The 25,670-nt window shown below is 50.3% G+C and overlaps 1 protein-coding gene across 10 annotated transcripts in view; it reads right to left on the bottom strand.

Annotated features, from left to right (window-relative positions):
• The window catches only part of Fbrsl1 (fibrosin-like 1), an 88,505-nt gene that overhangs the window by 21,570 nt on the left and 41,265 nt on the right, over window positions 1-25,670 (bottom strand). For 7 of the 10 annotated variants that reach the window (XM_017598560.3, XM_006249591.5, XM_222254.11 and 4 more), the window contains exon 5: window positions 14,376-14,405. The exons of the other annotated variants lie outside the window; for them this stretch is intronic. In XM_017598560.3, coding sequence (XP_017454049.1) covers window positions 14,376-14,405 — 30 coding nt within the window. The remainder of the gene's footprint in view (window positions 1-14,375; window positions 14,406-25,670) is intronic. 10 annotated transcript variants of the gene reach the window in all.

The raw sequence follows: 25,670 nt of genomic DNA, 5'->3' as shown, positions 1-25,670 counted from the left end.
TGTGGCTGCCTTGTGTCCAGGGCACAGAGCTAGTGTCTGGAGAGTTAGAAAGGGAAGAACCACCTATTCAGAGATGCACAACCTTTTGACACTGTGGCTTGACATTGCCATCACAAATGTGCCAGGCTGCATTCGAAGATATCTTGGGGTGCATTCAGCTGTGAGCCACAGTAGTGGTCCGACTAGGTACTAGGTGTGGGGTGGGTCTCATGCTGTGGTACAGTGCCATTCTCAACATTCCCAACATCTGGGACTGCCCAAGTCAGGCTTGGCTCATGCCGTCCAAGCACATGAAACTGAGGGATCTGCAGCTCTCTCTTTTCCATTTCTCCCAGAGAAGCATATTCCTTTAGTTTGCAGCTATGCAAGTAATTAGAATGAGAATGTGGCCATGGAAGGTGAATGGAGGGCCCATGCTCTGAAGGTCTTGGCAGTTTGAGAACACTTGGTAAGTGACCCTGGATAGATCTTTCTGTCCCCTTAGATCACTTCCTCACTTGAACTGAGTGGGTCCTCAAAAAATCACACTGAAACTCTCAATGTGACGGCACCGCGAGCGATCTGTGGTCAATGGAAGGAGTGCAGGATCAGTGTGTCCTTGTGATGGAGGCCCTGGAGGACTCCCTGACATTCCACCATGACAGGACACTGAGAGTGTGCCCTCTGTGAACCAGGGAGCACCACACAGATACCAGATTCTCCTGTGCCCCTCTGACCTTAGACTTCCATCTAGCAGTGAGCTGCGAACTTTTGCTGTCTTCTGTGCTACATCACATGTATGGGGTGAGTGGATCTGGGGAGAGCCTCCACCAAAATCCAGCACAGAATCAGTTCATCAACAAAAACAGGGCCTTGAGTTTCTAGGTTTTATCTGAAGCCCCAAGACTCTCTGCCTCTCCCTGTTCTGCAACTGCACACAAATGATTCGATGAAGTTTGGGGTTTGTGAAGACCATCACGCCCACTTAATACTTTAAAGGTACAGCTCCAAAAACGTAGCAACAATGAGATGACATTCGTCGGCCACAAACATGTATACAGGGCACCTGCATATGTGCACTGTACAGGTATATATATATATATATATGCACAGGTGTATGTACAGGTGTGTACTGGACAGATGAATGTACAGGTGTATGTACAGGTATATGTACAAGTACATGTCTGTTCGTGCTTTTGGGTGCCTATACTGTATAGGCATAAGGCTGATCATGTGTAAGCAGGTATGGGTAGCTACATTAGTGCATAAGTTTACATATCCTGGCACATACAATGAGTGTGAATGTATGTAATTATGTCCGTAAGGCCTTAGGAAGTTCTGAAAGGTATGTGTCCACTGGAGATTGCTGAGGTTTGGTGGTCTCGGGTCATGGGCTCAAAACTACTTTATGATTTTAGAAAAAAGAAATTCAGTTATCACTGAATATAATGAAATAGCCTCTGTAGGGGAGGGGAATAGGCTTGGCCCAAGAGAACTCATGGGAGAAACAGCTCAGAAGAGTAAACTTGAAGTCAAAAGAACAACCTCATCTAGGAAGGCCATACTTGGCCGACACTTAACGTAATGTAGCTCTACTACCTGCAAGCTCCCCAGCGCAATCTAACAGGACAATGTCAGGATGTGTGAGCTGTTGAGCCCTGACAGTCCACAGAGCTATACGGCCTGGCCCAAGGCCTGGGATGGGGTTGTGTAGAACTGGGTTTATTTAGGATGCCAGGCCCAGGCCCAGCTGTCATGGGGTGAGGACACCCCAGTGTCCATCCACAGGCAAAGGGGACATAATATCTAGTCCAGACTACCTCAGCCAGAGAGCTGTGGTTGCGGGATAGGATTCTGATTGGTAAAGTTAAGGAAAATCCCAGAACACTGGAGCTGGGGAGAGATGGCTCAGTGTTTAAGACTAGCTGTTTTTCCAGAGCCCAAAGCTCAGTTCCCAGCACCCACTCAATGGCTCATGATCCTCTGTAACTTTGGTCCCAGGGTATCTTCTTGTCTCTTTTGTACATGTTACACATATTATGCAGGAAAAGCACCCCCCACCCACACATTAACTAATTAATTAATTTAATTTGAGACAAAGTCACATTTTATAGTTCTGGCTGGCCTGGAAATTACTGTGTATACCACAGGTTGACCTCTGCCTCCTGGGTGCTGAGATTAAAGGTGTACACCACCACACCCAGCTTTTTTTCCATCTTTCTTTTCTAGTTAAGAAAGAATACCCCAGGGCTGGAGAGATGGTTCAGAGGGTAAGAGCAGTGACTGCTCTTCCAGAGGACCTGAGTTCAAATCCCAGCAACCACATGGTGGCTCACAACCATCTGTAAAGAGATCCGATGCCCTCTTCTGGTGTGTCTGAAGAGAGTGACAGTGTACTCACATGTATAAAATAAATAAATCTTAAGAAAGGAAGGAAGGAAGGAAGGAAGGAAGGAAGGAAGGAAGGAAGACCCCAGAACGGTGAGGGGCAGAATCCATCACTGGACAGAGAGGCAGGCCCTACCCACAGACCACTCTGACTACCCAACTGTGCTTTCTCCTGGGGAGGGCTCCTGTCTTCTATGATGCTGGGTACTTACTACATGTTGGGTGACTGACTATAGTGCTCTAGAGCACAAAGCAGGCCACCTCACCTCTCATAGCATTTCTCAGTGTCCTGACCTTAGACTTCCAGTCAGTCAGTGAGCAGTGAACTTCTGTAGTCTATAAGCCTCTGTGCTGCATCGCACACATGGTATGGAACCAGCGGTTCCCAATTCCTTGGAGGTTGAGGGGTGCTGCCAAGGGTGGGTAGAGGAGAGGGTACAACCAAACCTCTAACTCCAAGTGTAGCATGTGCTGGAGTCCAGTTGCTTCCGACACAAGTTAACACAGCTTAGGCCTAATCAGAGGTCTTTACAGTTAAAGCCAGTGAGGCCCAGGATCCCACAGATTACCTAACCGCACCCCTGCCCAGTCCTTTTGCACCATGCCGACTTGTAGCTGGGGCTTTCCTAACCCTGACCCCTCTGCTCTTTCTATAGCCACCACTTCAAGCTAGTTTGGTAGAGGAGAAGGCCAAAGTTCCTCAGGGTCAGGCTGTTTTCCTTCTTAATCCTACTTCTGGACTGCTGGGAGGACTGACCATCAGAATCACAAGGACTAGGGACTCAGTCAGTGGACAGGAGAAGCCAGAGACCTGCTGGGCAGGCGAAGGGGGCCTGATGGGGTTAGAATCAGCTGTTTACATATCACTCTGGTCTGCAGACAGGTACACCAGGGTCCTGACCAAGCCCTGCCCCTACTGCCTTGCTCTGTCTGCCAGGACACCCAGGGCTCCAGGAGGTTCTGTCATGTCCCCATCAGAGCTCAGGTGGGCCACTTTGTCATCAGTTCCTGTACAAGGACTATTTGGGCTACCGTAGCCTTTACAAAGTTCTTTATAGCAAACCAAATCAGAACAATGGCACCCAGCTGAGAAAACATAAGGCTTACCCCAGACCAGAGCACAGACTCCACTGACTGTAGTGGAATCCTGTAGAATCTCTGGATCCTCCTATCCTATCCTATTCTGCACACAGAGCCACCCACCATGCATGCTCCCCACGGAGCTCTCTTGGCACCTCATGCAGCTCCTCTGGAGTCGGGCCTGACTGAGCCTGTCCTGCTGATTATCTGTAGCCGCCTGTGCAGCAGCTCTAGGAACCCCAACTCTTGGGGCCCTCTACATAACCAGCCCCGAAGGCACCAGGGGATGGACAGCAGCTGGCCTTCCTCTGAGGGGGCTGCCCTAGGTCCACCACTATCAGCCCCACTGACAGGGCCTCTTGGTGCCACCCAGCCCTTACTACAAAGTCTGCATGCCCATCTTGGGACTCTGCACACATGTAGCTTCCAAGTAAGCGTGGGCCCCTGCAAGCCAGAAAAGAAGAACTGTGACCTCTCAATTAGGAAAATGAAACAAGCCATCAAGGTCAGGATCTGCAATTCCACATCCAAGCCAAAAGGAAACTTCCAAAGCTTAGGGTGTAAGACAAGCAAGCAAGCAGTGAAACAACTCAAATTTGGGTGGGGAGAACGACCCCTACTCTGCCTGCCTCTAATTGAGATCTAATGACTTGTAAGCAATGAATGTTCCTGGGGGGTGGGGATCCCAGCAGAGAACTGTTTTCCCCAAGGGTAGATGTGAAACCCAAACTTTCTATGGACCTAGATCTATGATCCAGACTCCAGGAGAGGGAAAGGGGTGGGGAGCAGAGTAAGGAAAAGCAGGGGTGGCATATTCTCTCCATCATAGAACAGTGCCTGGCATGGCCAGCCAACTCCCTCCAGGCACAGGCAAATCTGCTGAGGAAGACCAGGGGTGCATGCAAGCATCCTAGTGCTTTGCCGGGGCGGGGGGGGGGGGGGGGTCCCCACACGTGGCCAGGCTGGTCACTCTCATTCAGGAAAGCTCTGACCCAGAAGACTCCAGTTTCCAGGACTTCCCGGGGAACCAGTGGTGGAATGGTAGAAGTCTGAGTGACTGCCTTCCTAGGCAGACAAGCCCTTTCTGCCAAACTCCAGAGCTGGCTGGCTAGCCAGGCCAAGACAGGTGTCTCATAGAGGCCAACAGACTTGCGTTAATAACTTTCTGGGCATTATCTACAGGGATGAGACGCAGGTACGCAGTTCTCCTCCAATCTTGGTGTGGAGCCAGAGTACAGAAGAAAAGAATGCGATCCCGTCATTCTAAGACGCATGTGGGAAATTCCCAGGCTGCAGGCTTGTGGGACCACGCAAAAGGCACGTCTGGCAAGAAGACACCACTAATCCTCCAAGGGGCGTCAATATGGCTCGGGGATAGGGTCACCGCGTGCTTTGTTTGAGACTTATTGGACGCTAGGGACAGCTCTCGGATCAGATAAGAAACATAGCATTGGCCGCACCCCGCCCCAGACAAAGAACTCAACTCCAGGCAGGTAAGCAAGGCACCACGCACTCGGTGGCGGACTGAGCACTGGGGCGCAGACAAAGACGCGCGCCCCTACCGTACTCCGCCTGCCTACACCGCGCGCCTGATGGACCCAGGACCCTCGCCAGACAACACCCTGCCGCTTGCCACCACAGGCGCCCCAGGTGCAGCCGCGGGAACACGGGGACTCTGAGGAACCTGCTCCGGTGGAGGATGCGTGAGCGGGATTTCCAGAGTCGTCCTCTTGTCCGTTCCTTTAAGGAGTCGGTGCTTCCCCACCTGCGATACCCTAAGTCCCGCTTTGCTCTTCGCGAACTGACCTCTCGGGCACCCAGATCCTGCGCGCTTCTCTGCGTTCGTCGATGGTCTCAATCCTAGGTGCTGCACGGACGCGGGTGGCAGAGAAACTCCCGCGGGCCTGCCATCCAGGGAGTCTCTTTCTGCATGCCCAGCTTAGCCAGAACCCGGGCCGGGGACGCGCGAGGCGCACAAGACCCCGCGCCTTCTCTGAGCGCTGCCGGCGCTCTGGGCAAAGCCGCCAGGAGCCGTCCGGCGGGCGGGGTGGTGGTGGCGCGGGCAGGCGGAGCGCTGTGTGGGCGGGGCACGGGCAGGCCCAACTAATCCAGCCCCGAGGCGCAGATCTGCGCGCACAGGACGGTTGTCTGTCTGATCTGACCCAGTGGTACCCCAGGCTCAGCGTTCAATGGCCACAAGAAACGCCCGTGGGCTCTACTCCATGATCATCACAAAAACAAGTTACAGACAACTGGCACTCCACTTACATTAAGGGAAACAGCGCCAGAAAGAAGCGAGACCACTGGCAAGTCCAGGAGCTGGGGTATGAAGGGCTGACAGGATCCCCAGAGCCAACAGCAAATGTGCCAACCAACCCCGTTTTTGCTTTGAATCCAGATCTGACTCTAAGCCATCCCACGCTGAAAAGGGCTGTGGCGCCAGGGCTACCCCCGAGCCCTAGTTACTTTACAGAAGGCTGGAGACACAAAGCATCTAGTTTTGTTTGCTTGCTTGTTTGTTTGTGAGGACAGGAGAGCTGCCCAGAGTCCACAAAGAAGCTGAGTATGCTTGCCTGCCACACAGACCTTAGCACAACGAGCCCTTCAAGTACAGCACGCACACAGGTGAAACACAGAGCTCTGCAATTCCATGCAAAGGCCCTTGAAATTCAAGGACCCACACAAAGCTTGAGGTGGAAGAAGGACCCCTACTTGGGCTTCAGAGGCCTGGTCCAGCATGGGCATCCACTTTGTGGGAATTCAGCCATTGCTAGGCCTGTGGGAGCCAGCTCCACGGGGTGCATTAGAGGTAGAACCAGCATTTATCTTTACAACTGCAGCTCTTGGAAATCCAGTGATAACTGGAGACCTGTCAGAAGTGTCAACAGTATCTTCAGCTCTTTCATTATGTTTGACTTATTTACCAAATAAAGGTCCTCTCCTTACAAAGGAAAAAAAATAACAAAAGCAAAATCACCACCAAATCCTGTTATTTGCTCCCACAAAACAAAACAACAAAAACGGCTGTGCTAGATGCCTAACAGCCACATTCTCACAAGCACCAGTCAGCAATCAGAAAACTGACAGGGAGGAGAGACTGATATGGTCAAGAGTCTGGTTCCAGGGGCCAGGATTCAGTAGGCCAAGTTCCTCCTGGGATGGGAGTGGACTGGCTGTAGGGAGTCAGAGCTGAGGAGCAGTGACAGAGCATGGTCACCTGAAGTGATCCTTACACACACCACGGTAAGGGCTACAGAAAGGTCGGCAGGGATGTACGGGAAAGGGGTACATGTGTCTCTTTCTGGATGCCTGGCCCAGGGCAGGACCCTCCAGCTATGGCCTGCTCCTGGGACTTCACTCTGTACTAACTGGCTGACTTGGCTAGCTGGCCCATCGGCCCTCCAGAGCCCAGGGGAGGCAAGTGCTATACTGTCTCATCCATCCAAGCCCTGGTGTAGTTTCTGCTAAGCACCACTGCTCTGAGAGTTGCTGTGTTCTGGTTTTCAATTGAGTCTGTAGGAGAGTGGTACACTCTTAGCCTGGAAAGGTTTATTTCTCCTGGTATCATCTACAGAAGAGAGCCACAGACAGAAAGGCCCAGAGGTATGACAATGGCAGTCTCATAGCATAGGTGAATGCCAGGGTGGAAAGTACCACTCTTGGCAGTATTTGGGTCCCAGGAATGAATGGAATGGAAGAGCACAGGCCGTAAACGCATGAGTGCTACTGGAGAAACTTGGGGTCTATCCTCTCTTAGGGCAAGACCCTGCCCTGAGGTTCCCTTCTATGGGGCCTCGTCTACTCACACATCCAAACCACAGAGGAGTTGTTATCGCATAACAATTATGATTGTCATTTCTTGTCACTCCCGAGGCTATCTTTGGCAGAAGAGCCCTTGAAGAGAGATCAATCCAACCAACGGCTTAAAACTCACAGCAAGAGACAGGCCCTGAGCCCTGTTCACAAGCCTCCCACCCTGGTATGGAAGTAAAATTAGACTTTCAGAACCTGGGGCAGGCCTGTCTAATTTTGTTTAGGAAGGAAAATAACTGTGATATGAGAGGTTTAATGAGGTTAGAAATTGAGAAGGAAGTGGAGGGAGAATAGATTATCATGGGAAATAAAGGCAGCCGCTAGAGGTAACACTGATATCAAATATCAGGCTTCCAAACCAAATATCTATAATCCACTGGGGCTTAACAGTGGTATTGGGGCACATTTATCCAAAACCCACGTGAGTTCAACAACTCACATTATAACTTACTCCGTCAACATTCCATGACTCTAGGGGAAGATGTGAGCACTGAGGGGCTTCCCCTGGAACTGAGAGATGCTGGGACTACCTGGAGTCCTTTGGGCTGTGCTATTGTGACACCCCTGAGTACCCCAACCTTCACTTGACTAAAGCTAGTACCTGAGCCTCCCTGAGGGCCTGCCCTGTGATAGGATCACATTCCAGGGAAGAGCTTCTCCCTTTTGGCTGTTACTCTGTGAAGACAATCCCTCAGAAGCTGAGTCTGAGGCCACAGGGCAAAGAACTGTGAGATGTGGCTATGGAACAGTGGCCTCCAGCAGAGGCACGGGCACAGGTGGTGTGTTGGAATCTGGGGAGTTGTTGGTTCTGTCCTGTAGATCTGACGTGAGCACCTGAGCCAGTTGAGCAGGACATCGGGGTGATGGCGGCTTCCTGGGCCAAGGGCAGGAGCTTTATGTTCAACAGTGTGGTGAGTGGCAAAACGTGCTGCCTATAAGTGTCCATTAATAGATGACCTTGAGAACACCCAGCATCTGTGGACCTGTAGACCATGCTTTGAGAATTACCATAAGAGACTCTATAAAGACTTGTAGTCATGAGAGGATGGTCAGAGACTTGGGGAGGTGGCCACAACTCAGAGATACCCTGAAGCTGCCAGGACCTGGGCAAGGGAGGGTAAACTCAGGGCCTGTAGATGGACAGGCCCTGCAGCACCTTGACTTTGGACTGTTGGGTTCCAGTATGGGGGACTTCAGTGCTCAGCAAGGGACAGTGTTTAGACCAGCCCTATATTGCTTTGTTAGAAAAAAATATGACCCTCTTACCAAAAGCCACTTGCTTCTTTGAGAGAGTGGAACACAGCTGCATGTTTATTAGTGGTTGCCAAACATTAGCCATCAGAAAGCCATAGCCAGCCTGTTCAAGGCCATGGTCAACACAGCTCTCTTGCCTCACGGCTGTGTCAAGGGAGGAGGAACTTTTATTTTCTCCATTTTTCAGGCAAGGAAACAGGCTTGGAGAGTCCCTGGCAGCCTGAGATCCCTGTGGTTTGTGGTCACCCCTGGTGGGGGCTGAAGGCAAAAACCAGTTTGTGTATGCTCTGGGGCCTGGTAGAGGGGAGGCATGGGCACAGGAAAGAATACTGCAGAATGTTGAGCTTTTGGCTCTGGCTGCAGTCGTGAAGAAAGCCACCTCCTCACCCCCAGTTAAGCTACATTCCAATGACTACACATGAGCTACATGAACACGCCTCTCGCCTGTTCTTTCCTCGCTTCCTTTTTCTAGACAGGATGTTACTATGTAGCCCAAGCTGGCCTGGTTCTGCCTCAGCCACACAAATGCTGAGGTTACAGGTATACGCCACCACGCCAGGCTTCACCTGCTGATCTCTGAACCCATTCCTGCCAGTCCCACTCACCTGTCTGAGGTGGAACCCAGCCTGAGGTGGAGCCCATGACATGTCTAAAGACTCGCCAGGATATGTGTTCAGTGCAGCTCCTGAGGGGAATCAAGATGCCTTCTTGTATCAGAAAGTGAGAATGGATAAGCATATATCTGTGTGTGTGTCTGTGTGTGTGTGTGTTTGTGTGTGTGTGTGTGTGTGTGTGTGAGAGAGAGAGAGAGAGAGAGAGAGAGAGAGAGAGAGAAAGCCCAAGATCCTTTCCTGTCTATTGACCTCTCCCCCTCAAAACTGCCAGGGTAGCATCATGGCATTTCTATAATGAATCAGATGCTATTCTGGGAACCCCATATATATAAGACCATAGCCTTCAGGGCAACACTGGCTTGGGTCCAATGACCAGCTCTACCTAGCCAACCCAGGGCTGAGGCTTGAGGTCTCATTATTGGTTCTGGAGTTTCACCCAACTCCCTTCTACTCTGTATCCTACAGATCCTATTTGAGGCTGGCTGGATTCACTCCTCTCCTGCCCTGAGATAGAGATCACCCCACAGGCATCTATCTAGCTGCTCCCACCTGGCAGAACCCTAAAGTCAGCAGGTAGAGGGTGTTTATGGCCAGTGGTAGTTCTCCATGCACAGATGGGAAGTGCATCCTGCCTAGGCCACCACCAGGTGAAAGGCACCCACCTGGAGGGATAAGGGTGGCTACAAGAACTACTTGCCACTCACTAGGGACGACCATCAGGTACAGCTCTTTCTTCTCTGGCCTGTTCAAGCTGAGGCACTCAACAGGCCCACCTAGGAACCCTAGCCAATTCTACACATGAATGGTGTTGACCCTGGGCCAAAGCCTCCTGCTGTGTATAGGAGATACACAGTAGGATTCTATAATACCCTTGAGGTCCAGGAACTGTGCCTGGGCCCCCCATGGGATACCCTTACTCCATACTGGCTTTATTGCTGAGCTCTGAGGTAGAATCAGGTACCCAGGACAGGCATGCCCTCGTTCCCTTTCTGTGCACCTCTGTGCAGCTGTCCTGTCATCTGCTCCTACAACTTAGGGCTCTGAACCTCTGCTAATCATACCCCTCTACTCACAGCAGGAAGTTTCTGTCCCTCAGAGGTCTGGCCTCTAACAAAGTCAGTGAGTAAGTGGTATCATGGGGTTGTCTGGGTCCCAGGAAGTACCAGTCATAAGCAGATGCCTCCGTGACCTTGGACCCCATGTTCCATGCCCAGTGGGCTTCCTGTATACCAAGTCCAATAGGTGCCCATGCAGAAGAGATCAGGGTGCCAGCCTGCCAACCAGGTCTGGAACCCAGAGATGTCCAACTCAGAGACGAATCACCGGACACCAAAGCCCAAGGTACACTGCGCTGGTGGATATTTGTTTGTCAACTTGATACAAGCCAGGGTTGTCTGGGAAGTGGGAACCCCAATTGAGAAAATGCCTCTATCAGCTTGGCCTATAGGATATTTTTTGATAAGTGATTGATGTAGGAGGGCCCTGTGCCGGTGGTGCTGTCCCTGGCAAGATGGTACTGAGTTGCACTAGAAAGCTGGCTGAGCAAGCCATGGGGAACACCAGCCCCTGTTCATGGCCTCTGCTTCAGTTTCTGCCCCTAGATTCCTACGCTGAGTTCCTCCCTTGGCTTCCTATGATCATGGATGGCAACCTGTAAGCTCAATAAACCCTTTCCTCCCCGAACTGCTTTTGGTCATGGTGTTTTAACACAGCCACAGAAATCTAACTAAGAATACACAGGGTAGCAGAAGAGGTTGGCAGGCTTCAGTCGTACCCCTGAAGTCACTTCAGAGGGACATCACCCCTGAGGGAAGCAGTATGCACTACTGTGCCTAACCTGTGCTGTCCTTCACATGACCCATGTGGGGTCTACTTACCCCTGGAAGGGCCTTCTTGGTGGCCAGAATGTAAGGAGCATCTCCTAGTAGACAATGCAGATGGCTGCAGACTAGTCCTGGGGGCTGGCTAGCCTAGGCACAGAGCTGAGGCCACACACAGCAGGGAGGAGGCCTGACCAGATGGCTAGCCGCTAGGGCCACTTGGGCAGGACTGGCAGCCGGCTGGGACTTAATGGGCTGCCTAATGAGCCCCTTTACAATTTTTCATCCATATTTTTCCAATAAAAAAAGCAGTTAGACACCAACCACAGTCCTGAGGAGGAGCCATCTGTCTGCCCACTCCTGAGCCTGAGGTAGCACTCCCTACACTGCCAGCCGCCATACTAGAGTGCAGCCTGGCGGGTGGAGGTGCACGGCTGTCCTGTGAGGGACCAGGGGAGCTTGTAGGTTGCTGACCTTCAGGTGACAGAGAGATCTGAGAGACTTTCCCAGAGTGTCTGGCTCCTAACTTGCACCAGAGCTCCGGGCTTGTCACTGTGGGAGAAGCATAGAGTACTAGAGAACTAAGCTCAGGTTCTGCCAGCATTGGAAGAAAGGACCACTCTACCTATGTGAATTGGCCAGCTCCACCAAGGGTGTCCAGCCTCTCTGAGTCAGTGCTGAGGCTCCTGAACAAGGAACTCACTGGGGATCCCCCTCACCCCTAACAGGATCTCTACAGCTCTGGCTGTCCTGGAACTCACTGTGTAGACCAGGATGGGCTTACACTCACAGAGATCTGCCTGCCTCTGCCTTACTGAGGGTCTAGGCACACTCATCAGTGACCCTGCTCATGGCTTTCACGCCACGTGGAGGTGAGATAGTGGCTGTGAGTTGTTTAAAGGCCTCTCTTCCTCCTGAGTTCTCCCTGTGTTGAAAAGGTGGGGACAGCATCATCTCAGAAATCGGGCGGACTGGAGAGAGATGGCTCAGAGGTTAAGAGCACAGACTGCTCTTCCAGAGGTCCTGAGTTCAATTCCCAGCAACCACATGGTGGCTCACAACTATCTGTAAGAGATCTGATGCCCTCTTCTGGAGTGTCTGAAGATAGCTACAGTGTACTATCTATCTATCTATCTATCTATCTATCTATCTATCTATCTATCTCTTTTTAACAAAAAAGAAAGAAAGAAATAGGGCAGTGAATTGGCCCTAACTTGCTCCTCAGTAGGGAACCTGGCCTTGGCAAACTATGCCCAAAAGACAGGATCTACACACCTGGGTCCCAGCATCAAGAAGAGGAAAGAAGCATGGGATCTGGACTCTCTGACTCACAACCCCTAAACTCAGGATCCCAGCATCCAGGAAGCAGCATTGTGTTGTGGCAGGAGCTGTGGTGTCTGGACCAAGACCTGTATCTGTGGTTTTGGGGTACTCGGGAGGATACAGCTCCCACACAAAGCCCTTTGCTGTACATTGAGCCATCAGGGACGGTAACTTCAAGAGTGTCAGAAAACGGCAATCGTAACTGCTACAGGACAACAACTCTCTTCTGTAGATGACACCAGGACAGTAAACCTGTCAGCCCTCACACAGAGACCCAGATGCTTGTAGAAAGGGCAATCTGAGTTAACAGGGCAGGCATGTGGCCTGTCCCAAAGATCCAGTGCCCCATGGAAATACGTATATAACTAAATATCCTCAGAGCAGCAGCCATTCTGCTGCTTGTCTATACCAGTTCAGACTGCACTAAGACCACCACCATAGTGACAAAACAGAGACACCGTGGAATGGGACAGGTGCTACCTTGGCTACTGTTGAAACCTTGGTCACTCCTCTTGTTCAGGGGGACATGAGTAAAGGTGACGGGAGCTGTATTCTCCCACTCTCCCTGGCAGCTACCTCTCCATAGGGCCCTACTCACCTCCCCAGCATGGACCTCTCTCTGAAGACCCAATAGTACCTGTCTTTCTGGGACTCCACCCAGCAGGCCTAGGAACAGCCCTCGGACACAACAGTGGATAGGATACCAGGTACCCTGTAGGCTCAGGGTCAGCTCTGGCTGCTGTGAAGTTAGGGAAACGATGGGGACCAGTCAGCCAGACTGGCCACCTGCCCTTAGGTGAGGGGTGGGTTTGCTTCCCCTAGAAGATATGAGGGAAGAACAGGAGTTTGAAACCTCTTCTCATGCCCCTTCCAGTCTGTCTGCTCTGAGCAGCTCTGGGCTATGGAGAGAATGTCTTTCTATGGTAAGCTTTATATTAGAGGTGGCACCATGGGAACTGCAGGCTCAGTCCTTCTCCAGGAGCTTGTGTAAATGTTCTATCTGTATGAGGTGTCTGCAGCGAAGGAGGCAGCAGCTCGAGACAGTGAGGGGCACAGCTCCAACTTCCCCACAGGTCTCTTACCCTGAGCCCCAGTGGCTCCATCTGGACACACTGACCTCCAGGACTGTTTTCCTTGACCTGTTCAAGGGACCTGTGAGAAGAACCTGCACTACAGAGGGACCATGAAAGCACCAGAGCGGCTTGAAACCAGATGGTAATGGCAAGTGGCCAACAGAGCCAGAAGGGTCTGAACCTGCCAAGAGGCCAGACATGGTTCCATGGAGCCCTGCACTGCAGATTCTGCCTAAATAAACTATACATGACCAGACACCAAACACCCTCAGTATACCCTGAAGACCTACATATAGAAAACCCTTCTCACAAAAGCTTGCCTCAAACCAATGTCCAAGTCTAACTTCTAACCCGCTCCCGTGCATGCCGGGTGTCTGGGAAACATCTCCCTTTGTGGCCTCTCCTCTATATTTGGGATTGCCATATCCAACTCAGGATACCAGCACCCCAATCCTATTGGCTAGGACTTTATTTGCTCAGGGGCCAAGGCCAGTAAACAGAAACAGAATTCTGTACCGGCTTGATACGTGTGACCTCTGCTAAGTCCCCTCCCTCCTCTCCCGACTTCTGAACCATCTGTTAGGACGTGCTACCCGGAGGGCCCTGAGAAGCTGTCGTGGTGGCAAGTGACTCCAAAACTAAGCACAGAACAGCACAAGCCCTAGATTAATGGGGGCATTTTGTTTTGGACAGCAGAAGGCAACAATGACCAACAGCTCCTACCCCACCCCTCAAAGATGCCTGCTGCTGCTCAGCAAAGCTCTGTATCCTCCTTAAAACCAGCCAGAGCCTAGGCTGATCTCCATCAGGGTCTCCGCAATGGCTGCCTATCTGAGGTCTACCGTTGGGATGCCTAAATCGCCATCAGGGTGGGCACAGAAGCAGGGAGAAGTTCCCTACGTTCCCTCCAGTATCAGCCTCTCTAGTAGGGAGAAGTCCCAGATACTAGTTCTTCCTAGCTTCGTGGGATGGATAGACAGATTATCCCAGGTCACTCCCACAGAAGGGGGTTGGGGGGAAGCCAGGCTCACCTTGTCATCCATGCCACTCTCACTGTCGCACTGTGGGTCAGAGAGAGAGAGAGAGAGAGAGAGAGAGAGAGAGAGAGAGAGAGGTGAGTCAGTGCCTTTCATACTGTTAGGGCCACAGAGTACATGTGGGCGAGCATGGCTAGCCACATCGCAGCCAGGAGGGACAATGTGAAGGAACAGGGACAGATGGAAGAAATAACATGGCTAGTTTCCCTCAGGAAGGGTAGACTCTAGTCCCCTAGAACCAGGCCAGATCCTGTAGCTTCAGCATGACCTGTGATGTTTGGAAATGTGCAGGAGTTTTACCCAGTCCACATGAACTCAACCATCCCAGGAACCTCCATGGCCCACTTCATCTTGTGAGGAGGACCCAGGTTGAAGGAGGCCCTCACCATACTCTCACTGCCAGGAAGCAGCCCCAATAGCTATTCTTCAACACCCAGATGGGATGGGGTACAGAGGATGGATAGTCCCACAAGAGCCAGTGAACCAGGAGACAGTGGCATGGCTGCCCAGCTGAGAGCTCATGTTCCTTCTCCTGGTCTGAAACCAGGAATTTAACAGGAAATACCAGCATCCCATTCAGCTGCTCTGGCCTCTGGAGCAGGTCACCCTTATGCTGTGTAGCCTTGACAAGTCCCTTGCCCTCTCAGTGCCTCAACCCATGCTTCTGTAAAGAAGGGACAGCAGCTTCTCTTGGTGGGAGTGTAGCTAAAGACACTGGCCTTCAGTGTGCGCCTGGGATGCTCAGGGTGGAACTCCATGAATGGAGTCAGATGACCCTTTTGTGAAAGACCCATTTGTGAGCACAGCTGGTTAACTCAAGAAAACAAATCGTTGCTTCCCATTTTCAGTAAGCAGATTTGAAAAGGACACATTGCTAGAGAACAATGCAGTTTCTTCTGAAATAAGTGGGGGGGGGCTTGCTAGTAACTGCAATTACGATCGTTCATGTCAAATAAATTATATTGCTGAAATAAATCTCCCCAAGACACACGAGATGGGGGCTGGGCTGTAGTCAGATATGCACAGTGCTGGCTTTATAAGTTGTACTCAAAATGATTCATACACATTATCAGATTATAATACCTTCCACTGCCCCAACTGAAGGCCACAATGTCTTCAATGACAGGGTTCAGAGATAGATAAACATGTGTTTACCAGCCACCCACTGCAGCTGAAGCTTTATTCTAACTCAAGGACCACATGCGGGCCAGCTGAGATGGGCTGCGGGGGCTTCACACCTGTAGCTCATAGTCCCCTGTGAGGTTTGTAGTGTGGGTCATGACCTGGGTGGCCAGGCACCAAGAATCTGGATGCTAAGGCCATGGAACACATCATTTCCTAGAATAGTGGTTCTCATGCTTCCCCCCTTTTATACAGTTCCTCATTTGTGGTGACCTCCAATCATAAATTATTTTATTGTTACTCCATAACTGTAATTTTGCTACTGTTAAGAATTGTAAATGTAGGACTGGAGGGATGGCTCAGCAGTTAAGAAGGTGGACTGTTCTTCCTGAGGTCCTGAGTTCAATTCCCAACAACCACATGGTGGCTCATGACCATCTGTAATGAGATCCGATACCCTCTTCTGGTGTACTCATATACATAAAATGAATAACATCTTTTTAAAAAAAAGAATTGTAATGTAAATATCTGATATGCAGGATATCAGATATGTGACCCCCAAAGGGGTAGTGACCCACAGGTTGAGAGCCACTGTCTTAGAGGAAAGAAGACATGTGTAGTTCTTGAGGTGTGCATACAGCCAAGCCCCTTCCATGACCCCCTCCTTAGAAGCACAGCTGCACTGGCTGCACTGGCTGTTCTCACCTGGGCTCTTAGCGTGGGGATCAGCAAGGACCCGGCTTGGACTCCTCAAGGCCCTGACCCCTCCCTGACACTGTGAGGAAGGCAAGACTTGGTGAGATGGCATAAAACAGGGCCTCTCTGTGTTATGAGAGTTTGCCAATGAGGACCTTCGAGAAAGTGGGAGATGAGACTATGGAAGTGAGTGGAGCCTCAATACAACAGAACATTCTAGTGCCACTGCAATAGGGCAGTGCGGGTGGCATGAGTAAGGTAGTCGTGCCAGCTCACTGAGACCAATGTGTGTAGGTAGAGTGGAGGTGGCTGCTTGGGGGTTAGGGGCACGTGTGGAGCTTGCCAGCTGGGCTGCCATGACCAGAGGCCTCTTACCATCAAACCTCACTAAACTGTCAGTATAGCAGGATCAACCCCTGCTTGGCATGTCTGTCACTGGGGCAGCCTGGGGACAGCTGGATCATATGCCAGTCCTACCCTCTGCTCCTTCTTCAGCCCCAGAGCCCACCTGTACCTTATCCTATGGCCAGGACAGCAATTCACAGACCTAGACTGGTCACAGACTGTCTGATGGCTTTTACATCTGAATGTTTAGCCCAGATGAGCAGGGCTAAACAGTGGAACATGGGGATGAGGAAGGGCAGCTTATGGTGCCTAGCACCAGGTGAGAGAACCCACCAGCAGGCACAGGAGAGGCCATCCAGATCCTATAACTGTCAGTGCTGCACCATCAGCAGTAGTCAAATGGATCCAAGTCATTAGGTTCCACTGATTTAACATTTAACTGCAATGGAGTTAGAACTGAGTGAGGTAATTAATCAGAACAAGGTGGGGAAGAGACACCCCCATCCTTTAAAAGTCACCTAAGCACGATTCAGGGCTGAACAGGGCTCAGGGGCCCTGGTCTTGGTGTTAGCATGGACAGGCCTTTAGTATAAGGAGAAAGGATGTATAGATCCAGGGACTAAGACATCGGCTCTAAAGACATCTGCTCTAATGCTATGTTACCAGCTATGCTGTGCCCCAATTTACTTGTCTATGCCCCAGTTTATGGTTCTGGTAAAACAGGGATGATGGCTCATTTACAGGAAGGTACTGTGGCTTATGTGAAGATATACATACATGCATGAATAGCACAAGGCAGGTGTAATGGTGATCACACCATCACCGTTGTGTAGGGGTCCCGCTTTGATGGCTAATCTAGTGAACTTGACAGGACAGGATTTGGCATGTCTCTGAGGTATTTCCAGACAGGTTTCACTGAGGTGGTAAGACTCACCCACAGTACGGGTGGCACCATCCCACTGTCTGTGGTCCTAGATTGAGAGAAAAGGAAAGCCCGAGCTAAACACTACCATTTGTCTCTGCTTCTTGAGTGCATGCATGTACAGAGCTTCCTCATACTCCTATTGCCATACTTTCTCTCACGGACTATATCTTCTAACTGTGAGCTAAATAAGTACTTCACCAATTTGCTTTGGTCAAGTATGTTGCCATAGTGATGACAACAACAACAATAACCAAGGAAACTGGAACTGAGAAATGTCATCTTTGCTGTGATATATCAACCATATGGCTCACAAGCCTTTGGAACTGGTTTGTGGGAAGAACATAGAAGCATCTGAAGCTGAAGGGAGAGGAGCCAGCACAGAGCGGTGCAAACAGAACATAGGGGCCGTCCTGGTAGTGGTCTGCAAGACTAGACTGTCAAAAGCAACATAAACAGTGGGAGCTGGAGATTAGGTTTCAGGGAAGAACAGGCCTCTACTAGGAACTGTGCTAAAATCATCAGTAACACTTTGGCAAAGACTCTGATTGTATTTTACCCATGTCCTGAGAACTTTGGTGAAGCTGGTTTAAAATATGATGGGAAGAATTCGTTTGGTAAAGGAAATGTCAAGACGGCACAGCAGTCAAGCTGTCGCATAGCCCTTACTCAGGTCTACAGCAACAGATAGCAGCAAGTGGAGTAGAAAGACAGGGAAGGCATTGGAACCCATTGAAAGTTGCAGACAAAGAAGGCCTAGTGAAAGCTCTATAATTCTTTAAGAGACTAGTGCCATTGAGGATAAGCCTTCTTGATCAGGAAATAGAGAAGCTCATAAATTACTTGTCACACAAGCATTAAGACCTAAGTTTGAGTTAAAGGCCAGCCGTGGTGGCGTGTGCTTGTACTGGAAGATCCAGTCCTAGTCAATGAGCCTGGGACTAGAGAGAGGTCAGGTATCAAAGAACTAATGAGGTAGCCAGGTACAGGGGTGCACACCTTTAAGCCCAGCACTCAGGAAGAAGCAGGACAATCTCTGGGAGTTCCAGGCTAGCTTGGTCTACATAGAAAGTTCTAGGACAGCCAGGACTACATAGAGAGCACCTGTCTCAAAAAACAAAACCAAAAAAACTAAAGGTAGACAGCTCCTGAGATATGACAGCCAAAGTTGAACTCTGGCCTCTACACAACATATGCATATATAATGTACATATGTACATATGTACAAGTATGTGTATGTGCACGCATGCCTACACACAACACACATACATACATACACACATACATACATATAAATACATTTACATACACACATACATACACATACACACGTACATAAACACACATACATACACATATATGTATACATACATACACACATACACACACACACACACTTTTCCAGGCATGGTGGCACACGCCTTCAATCCCAGCACTCTGGAGCTGGAGGGAGGCAGATCTCTGTGAGTTCAAGGCCAGCCTGGTCTATATACTTAGAGACCCTGAATCTGAGAAGGGAAAAAAGAGAGAAAACTCCTATGTTCTGGGACGATAGAAAAGATGCTGAGTACAAGCCTACTTTTTTAAAGCTCTAACTTGTGATAATGCAAATTTATCTAAAAGAGGAAGCCTGAATTAAAAGTCCCTAAAGAGTTTTCCTTACTAAGAGACAAACTATCTACTAGGGAAAGGTTTTCTCAGAAGCCATTACAGCTGAGGTGGAAAAAGAACGTGACAGAACTGTCCACATTGGTGCTGGTTTTACAAACATGCAAACACAAGACCTACGGGGTCAAGGAGGTGTTCACCAGAACTCTAGAAAGCTGCTCGGGCCAGGCAATGTGTGGCAGGACTGGATTCCCTGAAAGAAAGGTGTGTAAAGCTATGAACTTACGGGGAGCCCGGGATGTTGTAGATGTCAGGACTATGGGACACCTGCCATGGAAAACTGCCAGCGCAGAGCAGAATGGACTCAAGAGGGAGGCTGTGTACTTCAGGCAGAAGAACCAGAGGGGTACGGCTATCAAAAGCTACTGGAGGTTGGGGATTTAGCTCAGTGGTAGAGCGCTTGCCTAGCAAGCACAAGGCCCTGGGTTTGGTCCCCAGCTACGGAAAAAAAAAAAAAAGCTACTGGAGCCCAGACGATTCCATCACGAGTCCCAGATTCTGCATATGGAGCTGCAAGACTTGGTGATTACCCTGCTAGCTTCTGCTTTATCTTGGCCTGGTCATTCTTTGCTGTACCTCTAGCTCTCCTTTTTAGAATGGGAATACATTTAGTTCACACAATTGAACAGCAAAGGTCTATAACGTGTGTGTGTGTGTGTGTGTGTGTGTGTGTGTGTGTGTGTGTGTGCGCGCGCGCGCGCGCGCGCGCGCGCGGCGTGTGAATGTGTACACTTCCCGACTGTGGACACAATGTGAACCACCTCATCTTCCTGGGAACAATATGCCTTCACTGCCATGATGAATTATATTCAAACTGGTAACTGTGAGTCAATTAAAACCTTAAAACAGGGGTCGGGGGTTAGCACCTAAAAAACTGAGATGGGGATGCTGAGGTGTAGCTCTCCACACTGGATGGCTCTGGTGGGGGTTCAGGTGGAGAAGGTCTCAGCTCCCCTGTCCGGCTGGACGCTGGGAGTTTGACCATGCTCCAAGGACTATATGGACAATATCAGAATGGATTTTTTCTTTCTTTTTGGGGGGGAAGGGGAAAGGTCATGGAGGAAAGGGGCAGACATGGGAGGACTGGGAGGTGAGCACGATCAGGGTGCATGATGTGAGATTCCCAAATAATCAATAACAATATTAGGTTGAGAGAGAGAGAGAGAGAGAGAGAGAGAGAGAGAGAGAGAGAGAGACAGACAGACAGACAGAGACAGAGACAGAGACAGACAGACAGAAAGACAGACAGACAGACAGACACTCTCTCTCTAAATAGCCTTGGCTGTCCTGGAACTCACTATGTAGACCAGACTGGCCTCAAACTCAGAGAGAGCCACCTGCCTCTGCCTCCTAAACTCTGGGATTAAAGGTGGCATCACCACACACAAAGAAATAAACCCCTCTTTAAGCTGCAAGTGCTAGGTGTCTTGTCATGGCAACTAGAGAACTAAGCACTATCACTACCCACTAAAGCTCCACTCCTGTCTGTCACCTGTTCAGCTTGGCAGCCATCCCTAGGATGGACCTCCCTGTCCTGAGTTTCTAGAGACCTGGTCAGCTGCCTGCTGGGGTGGGCACTCCTGTCACTCCTACAAAGACACAAATCTGCACAGCTGTTAAGGCAGGAGTAGCACCATCCTTTCTTCTCTTTGTGAATGTTAATTACAGCTTACAGCAGTATTCAGAGGAGAACCACTGTCTCCCACCACTCAAACAAAAGCATGAAGATTCATGAAGAGAGCCTTGCAGCCAGAGTTACTCCCAGTCATAACCAAAAGCCCAACCATGTGTATAGAGGAGGAGAGGACAGAAAGGAAGGCCTCCCTCAGACTCCCACAGGTCACCCATACCTGGGCCAAGGCAGGGCTGCAGGAGCCTTAGGCAAGTGCCAAATGTAGGTTGGGTTTCTACCCAGTGACCATACAAGAGCTGTGAGATATTACCTCAGGGCTGCTTGGGACAAAGGGGCCTGTCCCTCCTGGTCAGCTAAAACATATTCCCAGTGGCACTGCCACCTGCAGAGGCCCCAGGAGACGCAAACGAAACAGGACAAAGGAAGCAGCAATGTAAGAAGATGCAGGTTCAACATGATGTGCACAACAAAGTCTCAGGAGAGTCCACGGAGCCTGGCCCAAGAATGGGGTAGGGTCTCAGTCACAGGGACGCTGAACACCAAAGGGGCACTGGGGGCTGGGTATAGGTTGCCTGAGGCAAGCACAGTTAGAATAACATGCAGGTGTCCCGCTGGCTTCTGCTGACACACAGACCTTGTATATTCCATGCACATGACAACTTTATGGTGAGTACCAATCAGCCCTGGGATGTGTGCACATGTATTTTAGTACGCCTGCATGTGCCTGAGTGTTCCTGCAGTATATACTGAAGCCAGACCTCACACACCGTTCTTGGCACCCTGATTTTCTCAACTCCTCCCTGGATCCTGTGAGGGTAGTCAAGTGTCATGACACTGACTGGGCTCAGTCCTGTGCCTCCAACATTTGAATTCTGGCTTCCATACAGGCTTGGAACTTTCCAGAGAAGAATCCAAGGAAGGGAGTGAGGACTACATGGTGCCAGCCTAGGAGACGCATTGCCTCTGCAGGTATGGAATGGGAAGACACTCACCTCGATGCATATTCTAATTAGCAATCCAGCTAACATAAGGATAATATAATATAATATAATATAATATAATATAATATAATATAATCATATGTGGGGTGCCCCTATGGGACTCAAGAGTGCACTGAAAGGTTCTGATGACCAGATTGGGATTAATACATGGAGTCATGTGGATGCTGTATGTAGTGAGTTTGGCAGGCCAGTGCATCTACCCTGCACAGCTAGGTCACCAATTGGGTCCTCCCCATGGCTGCCTGGTATCCTTAGGGACCAGGCAGTCCACAACTGACCACATCAACTTCTTTCCCCCTTGACTCCTGGAGCCTTTGAACTGATGAACCTCTGAGGACAAGAGTTCCTGTCCTAGATTGTGGGTGCTGGGATATGAGGTAGCCACACACTCCAAGCTCACTTGTCCATTTCAGAGGAGAACTGGAGGCTTACAGGTTAGAGGACCAGCTGTAACACGTCAGCCGGCAGAGGCTGGGAGCTCAGTTTAGGGCCCAGAACCAGGTTCTACGTGCTGTCTAGCAGAAATATATATAGGGCTGGTGACAGTTGAGGGTGAAGCCAGCAAGGCAATTCAAGTGTTGCTATGCAGTTCTTACATGTTGAAGTCCAGATGAGGGCCATCAGAAACCAGGAGGTGCCAGACAGAACATCCCTGCACAAATATGATATCCCTGTCCTTCATATGCGGACATCGTCGCTTAGGCCTCCATACAGTGACTGCAGCAGAGGCCTTGTGATGCATATAAGGACCCAACCTCAGAAGGAATGTCAGAGTCAGAGGAGACTGACAGGGAGGAGGAAAGTCCTTGAGAGGTCACGGTCAAGAGATGGCTGGAAGGGTTGGGGATTTAGCTCAGTGGTAGAGTGCTTGCCTAGCAAGCACAAGGCCTTGAGTTCGGTCCTCAGCTCCAAAAGAGAGAGAGAGAGAGAGAGAGAGAGAGAGAGAGAGAGAGAGAGAGAGAGAGAGAGATGGATGGCTGGAAAGGGAGCGGGTGAAGTGACGGAGCTGAAGCCTGGTGATAATACTGGGTATGATGGAGCCACGGATAACTGAGGATCAGGGCGGCTCAGCTGGACCCCGGCTGGACCCTGGCTGATGTGGTATGCTTTCAAGTGGACCAATAGGACCTGACAGACTACATATGGGCATATGAGGGACATGGATACAGTGGGACCCAGCAGCTGGGGATGAATGGAGAGCTATATACAAGTCTGTACGACTATATACAGTCAACTTCTGAGATGGGACCGGCTGGGCCAGGACTTAATGGATAGGGTCATAGGAGGTTTTCCTCAGGTTAGAACCTATAGCCTACTCATCCCCATTTCTCCCTCCTTCTCTGGATGGGTTTCTGGCAGGCACTGGTACAAGCCAGATGGGAGCCACATGTCCCATCACATAACTGGTCATTAATGGGGAACTGAGACCCAGAGGGGTAGCATCAATCCTCAGGCACAACTAGGAGTGACTGAGTCCTGGATTTAGGTTGGACCCTCAGTTGGCATATCAGTGGAACACAGAGCAGTATTTGTGAGGGATCCAGAGCAAGCGGTCACTTCTCTAACCAGGCTTAACAATGTGAACTCATTCCTCAGCTGGGAGGTCTAGGCCCTAGCACACTTAGCAAATACTCATGACCTTGGTGCCTCATGATATCCTCAGCCTCTCATGGAGAGAATCCTAACGTGAGGTCACTCTAACAAGTTAAATAAGCCAGAGTATGATGTCCTGAGCCACAGACAGTGGCCTGCAGGGTAACCGTCCTGGGAGGGTGCTCTTCTTAGCTCTGTGTAACAACTGGGGGACAGACCTAGAAAGGACACTTGCCTAGCATCTTTTATCAATCTGAAATGTTCCAATAATTTTCCCACAGCTAAAAACCTGCTTAAGCCCAATTTATGCTTCGGTCTAATTCTATTGTGAAAATAGTTAGTATTCTCATATGTGTTTACATAACACTGAGGAAAATCTAGACAAGTGTTCCTGATATACTCTCTGTGGGCCACCACCCAGGAAAGCACAGAACACTGTACCTAGACCTGCATCACAGACATGCCTCATCTGTGTGCTCCACAGGGTCATATGTCTAGGGCACAGACTGGTTCTGCCTTTCGGACTTAGCCTGGCACTCATCACACGGGATTCTGTGTGACTTTGCTTGGAGTTTCCTCCATTTCCCATCCATGTCTCAAGGGTACATACTCTCATTTTAACTGGGTTGATGATTTCGTGATCTTTGTGTTCCCAACCTACAGAGAAGTGTATGGCACAATGTGACATGTTGCTTAAGTTCCAGCCCAACCCACACACACCTGGACATCCACCCATGCACCAGCTGCCTACCCTACTCTGCTTGGAGCTAACCAGGACCTTGGATTACCTTCCTGGTTCCTACAGGCCTCTGTGACTGTAATTACAGTCACAGGTAATTACAATCATACTGAGGTACAGTCGCAGGCACACACTTGAAAGAGCAGGAAGCTCCTGGAACATCTCCTCCCCAGTGCTCTAGGTAAGTCACCCTGGGTACACCCACAACCAGCTTTGGCACAGGTCCCTCCGCCTGCACACTGTGTGACCTTGTCGAACAGCACAGGGCCCTCCGCCTACACGCTGTGTGCCCTTGTCTAACAGCACAGGGCCCTCCGCCTGCACGCTGTGTGCCCTTGTCTAACAGCACAGGTCCCTCCGCCTGCACGCTGTGTGCCCTTGTCTAACAGCACAGGTCCCTCTGCCTGCACACTGTGTGACCTTGTCTAACACAGTCCCTGCTCCACTTCCCTTGCCCATAATATCCTCCTTTAGATCCCACCACCCCATCACTGGGCCTGTGAGGTTTCTATGACCCTTTAGCCTCAGTCCCAGGAAATACCAATGGCAGCTATGCCCAAGCCTGGCACTATCAACTTTCCTCTCTAGTCACACACTGTTGTGTTCCCACTACTCCTCTTAGCTCCCCTCCCAGCAGCCCAGGCTAGGTTGGGATAACTGACAAGCCTGTGTCAGGGGATAAGTAAAAGATGGCCAGGCCCAGCATGCAGCTGACCTTTCTCAGAGTCCACTATATTAGTATATTCTCCTGTTGTCAGACTGAGAGTGCTAATGACCTCATGAAATATTTATCAACAACCTCTTAAACAGAGCCCCTGTTAATACTCATCCCTAACTGTGGTGTCACGGCAGCTCTGGTTTGTTCTCAATAACTGAATTTTGGCTTTGCTCTGATTTGGCGAGGTCACCCTCCATCATCCAATGCTACCCCAATTTTCCTCCCAGCAGCTAGCTGTGGCTTCTGAGAAAGAGGGGCCTTCTCTAGTTTTCAACTATGGCTAGTCATGGACCCTCTACAGAAATCTTTTAGCCAAGGTTGCTGGGAGGTGTTCAGGGTGTAGAAAGATGGGGCAAGAACTCAGGAACCAGGCTGCCCTGAGAGGCCTGTTATGGTTCAGGACCTACAGTCAGGGGTCCCTGTAGGTCCCTGTGATGACAGGAAGCACTGGTAGCCCCAGGAGGGACACAGAAAGAGTGGGGCACCAGGCCACAGCACTTCTGAGTCAGAATTGCTGGGGTTAGGGGATGTTCCATCTCCTTGTTGACCTCTGACCTTCTGTGGGGACCTAAGGCCATGGAGTAGGAATGCAGCTGTACTGGGTCAGCATTCAACTGCCCAAAGGGTCTAGTGACTCCAGCCTAAAAGGCAGGACCTAATAGGCTTCTGAGCTAGGAAGAGTGTGGTAGCCCCACAGACCTGCCTTACGTTTGGCCATGGCACACAGTGTTCTCTGAAGGTCTTAAGCCTAATGTGCCAAAAGAGCCTATCCCTGTAGCTCCACTGTCCAACACTGGGGAAGCTGGGCAGAGAAGTGGAGTTTCTAACCCATGAGCTATTTCACTTCTCACA

This window comes from Rattus norvegicus, chromosome 12, assembly GCF_036323735.1.
Source record: "Rattus norvegicus strain BN/NHsdMcwi chromosome 12, GRCr8, whole genome shotgun sequence".
NCBI lineage: Eukaryota > Metazoa > Chordata > Mammalia > Rodentia > Muridae > Rattus > Rattus norvegicus.
Note: the sequence above shows the minus strand (reverse complement) of the source record. Positions and strands in the feature narration are given on the sequence as shown.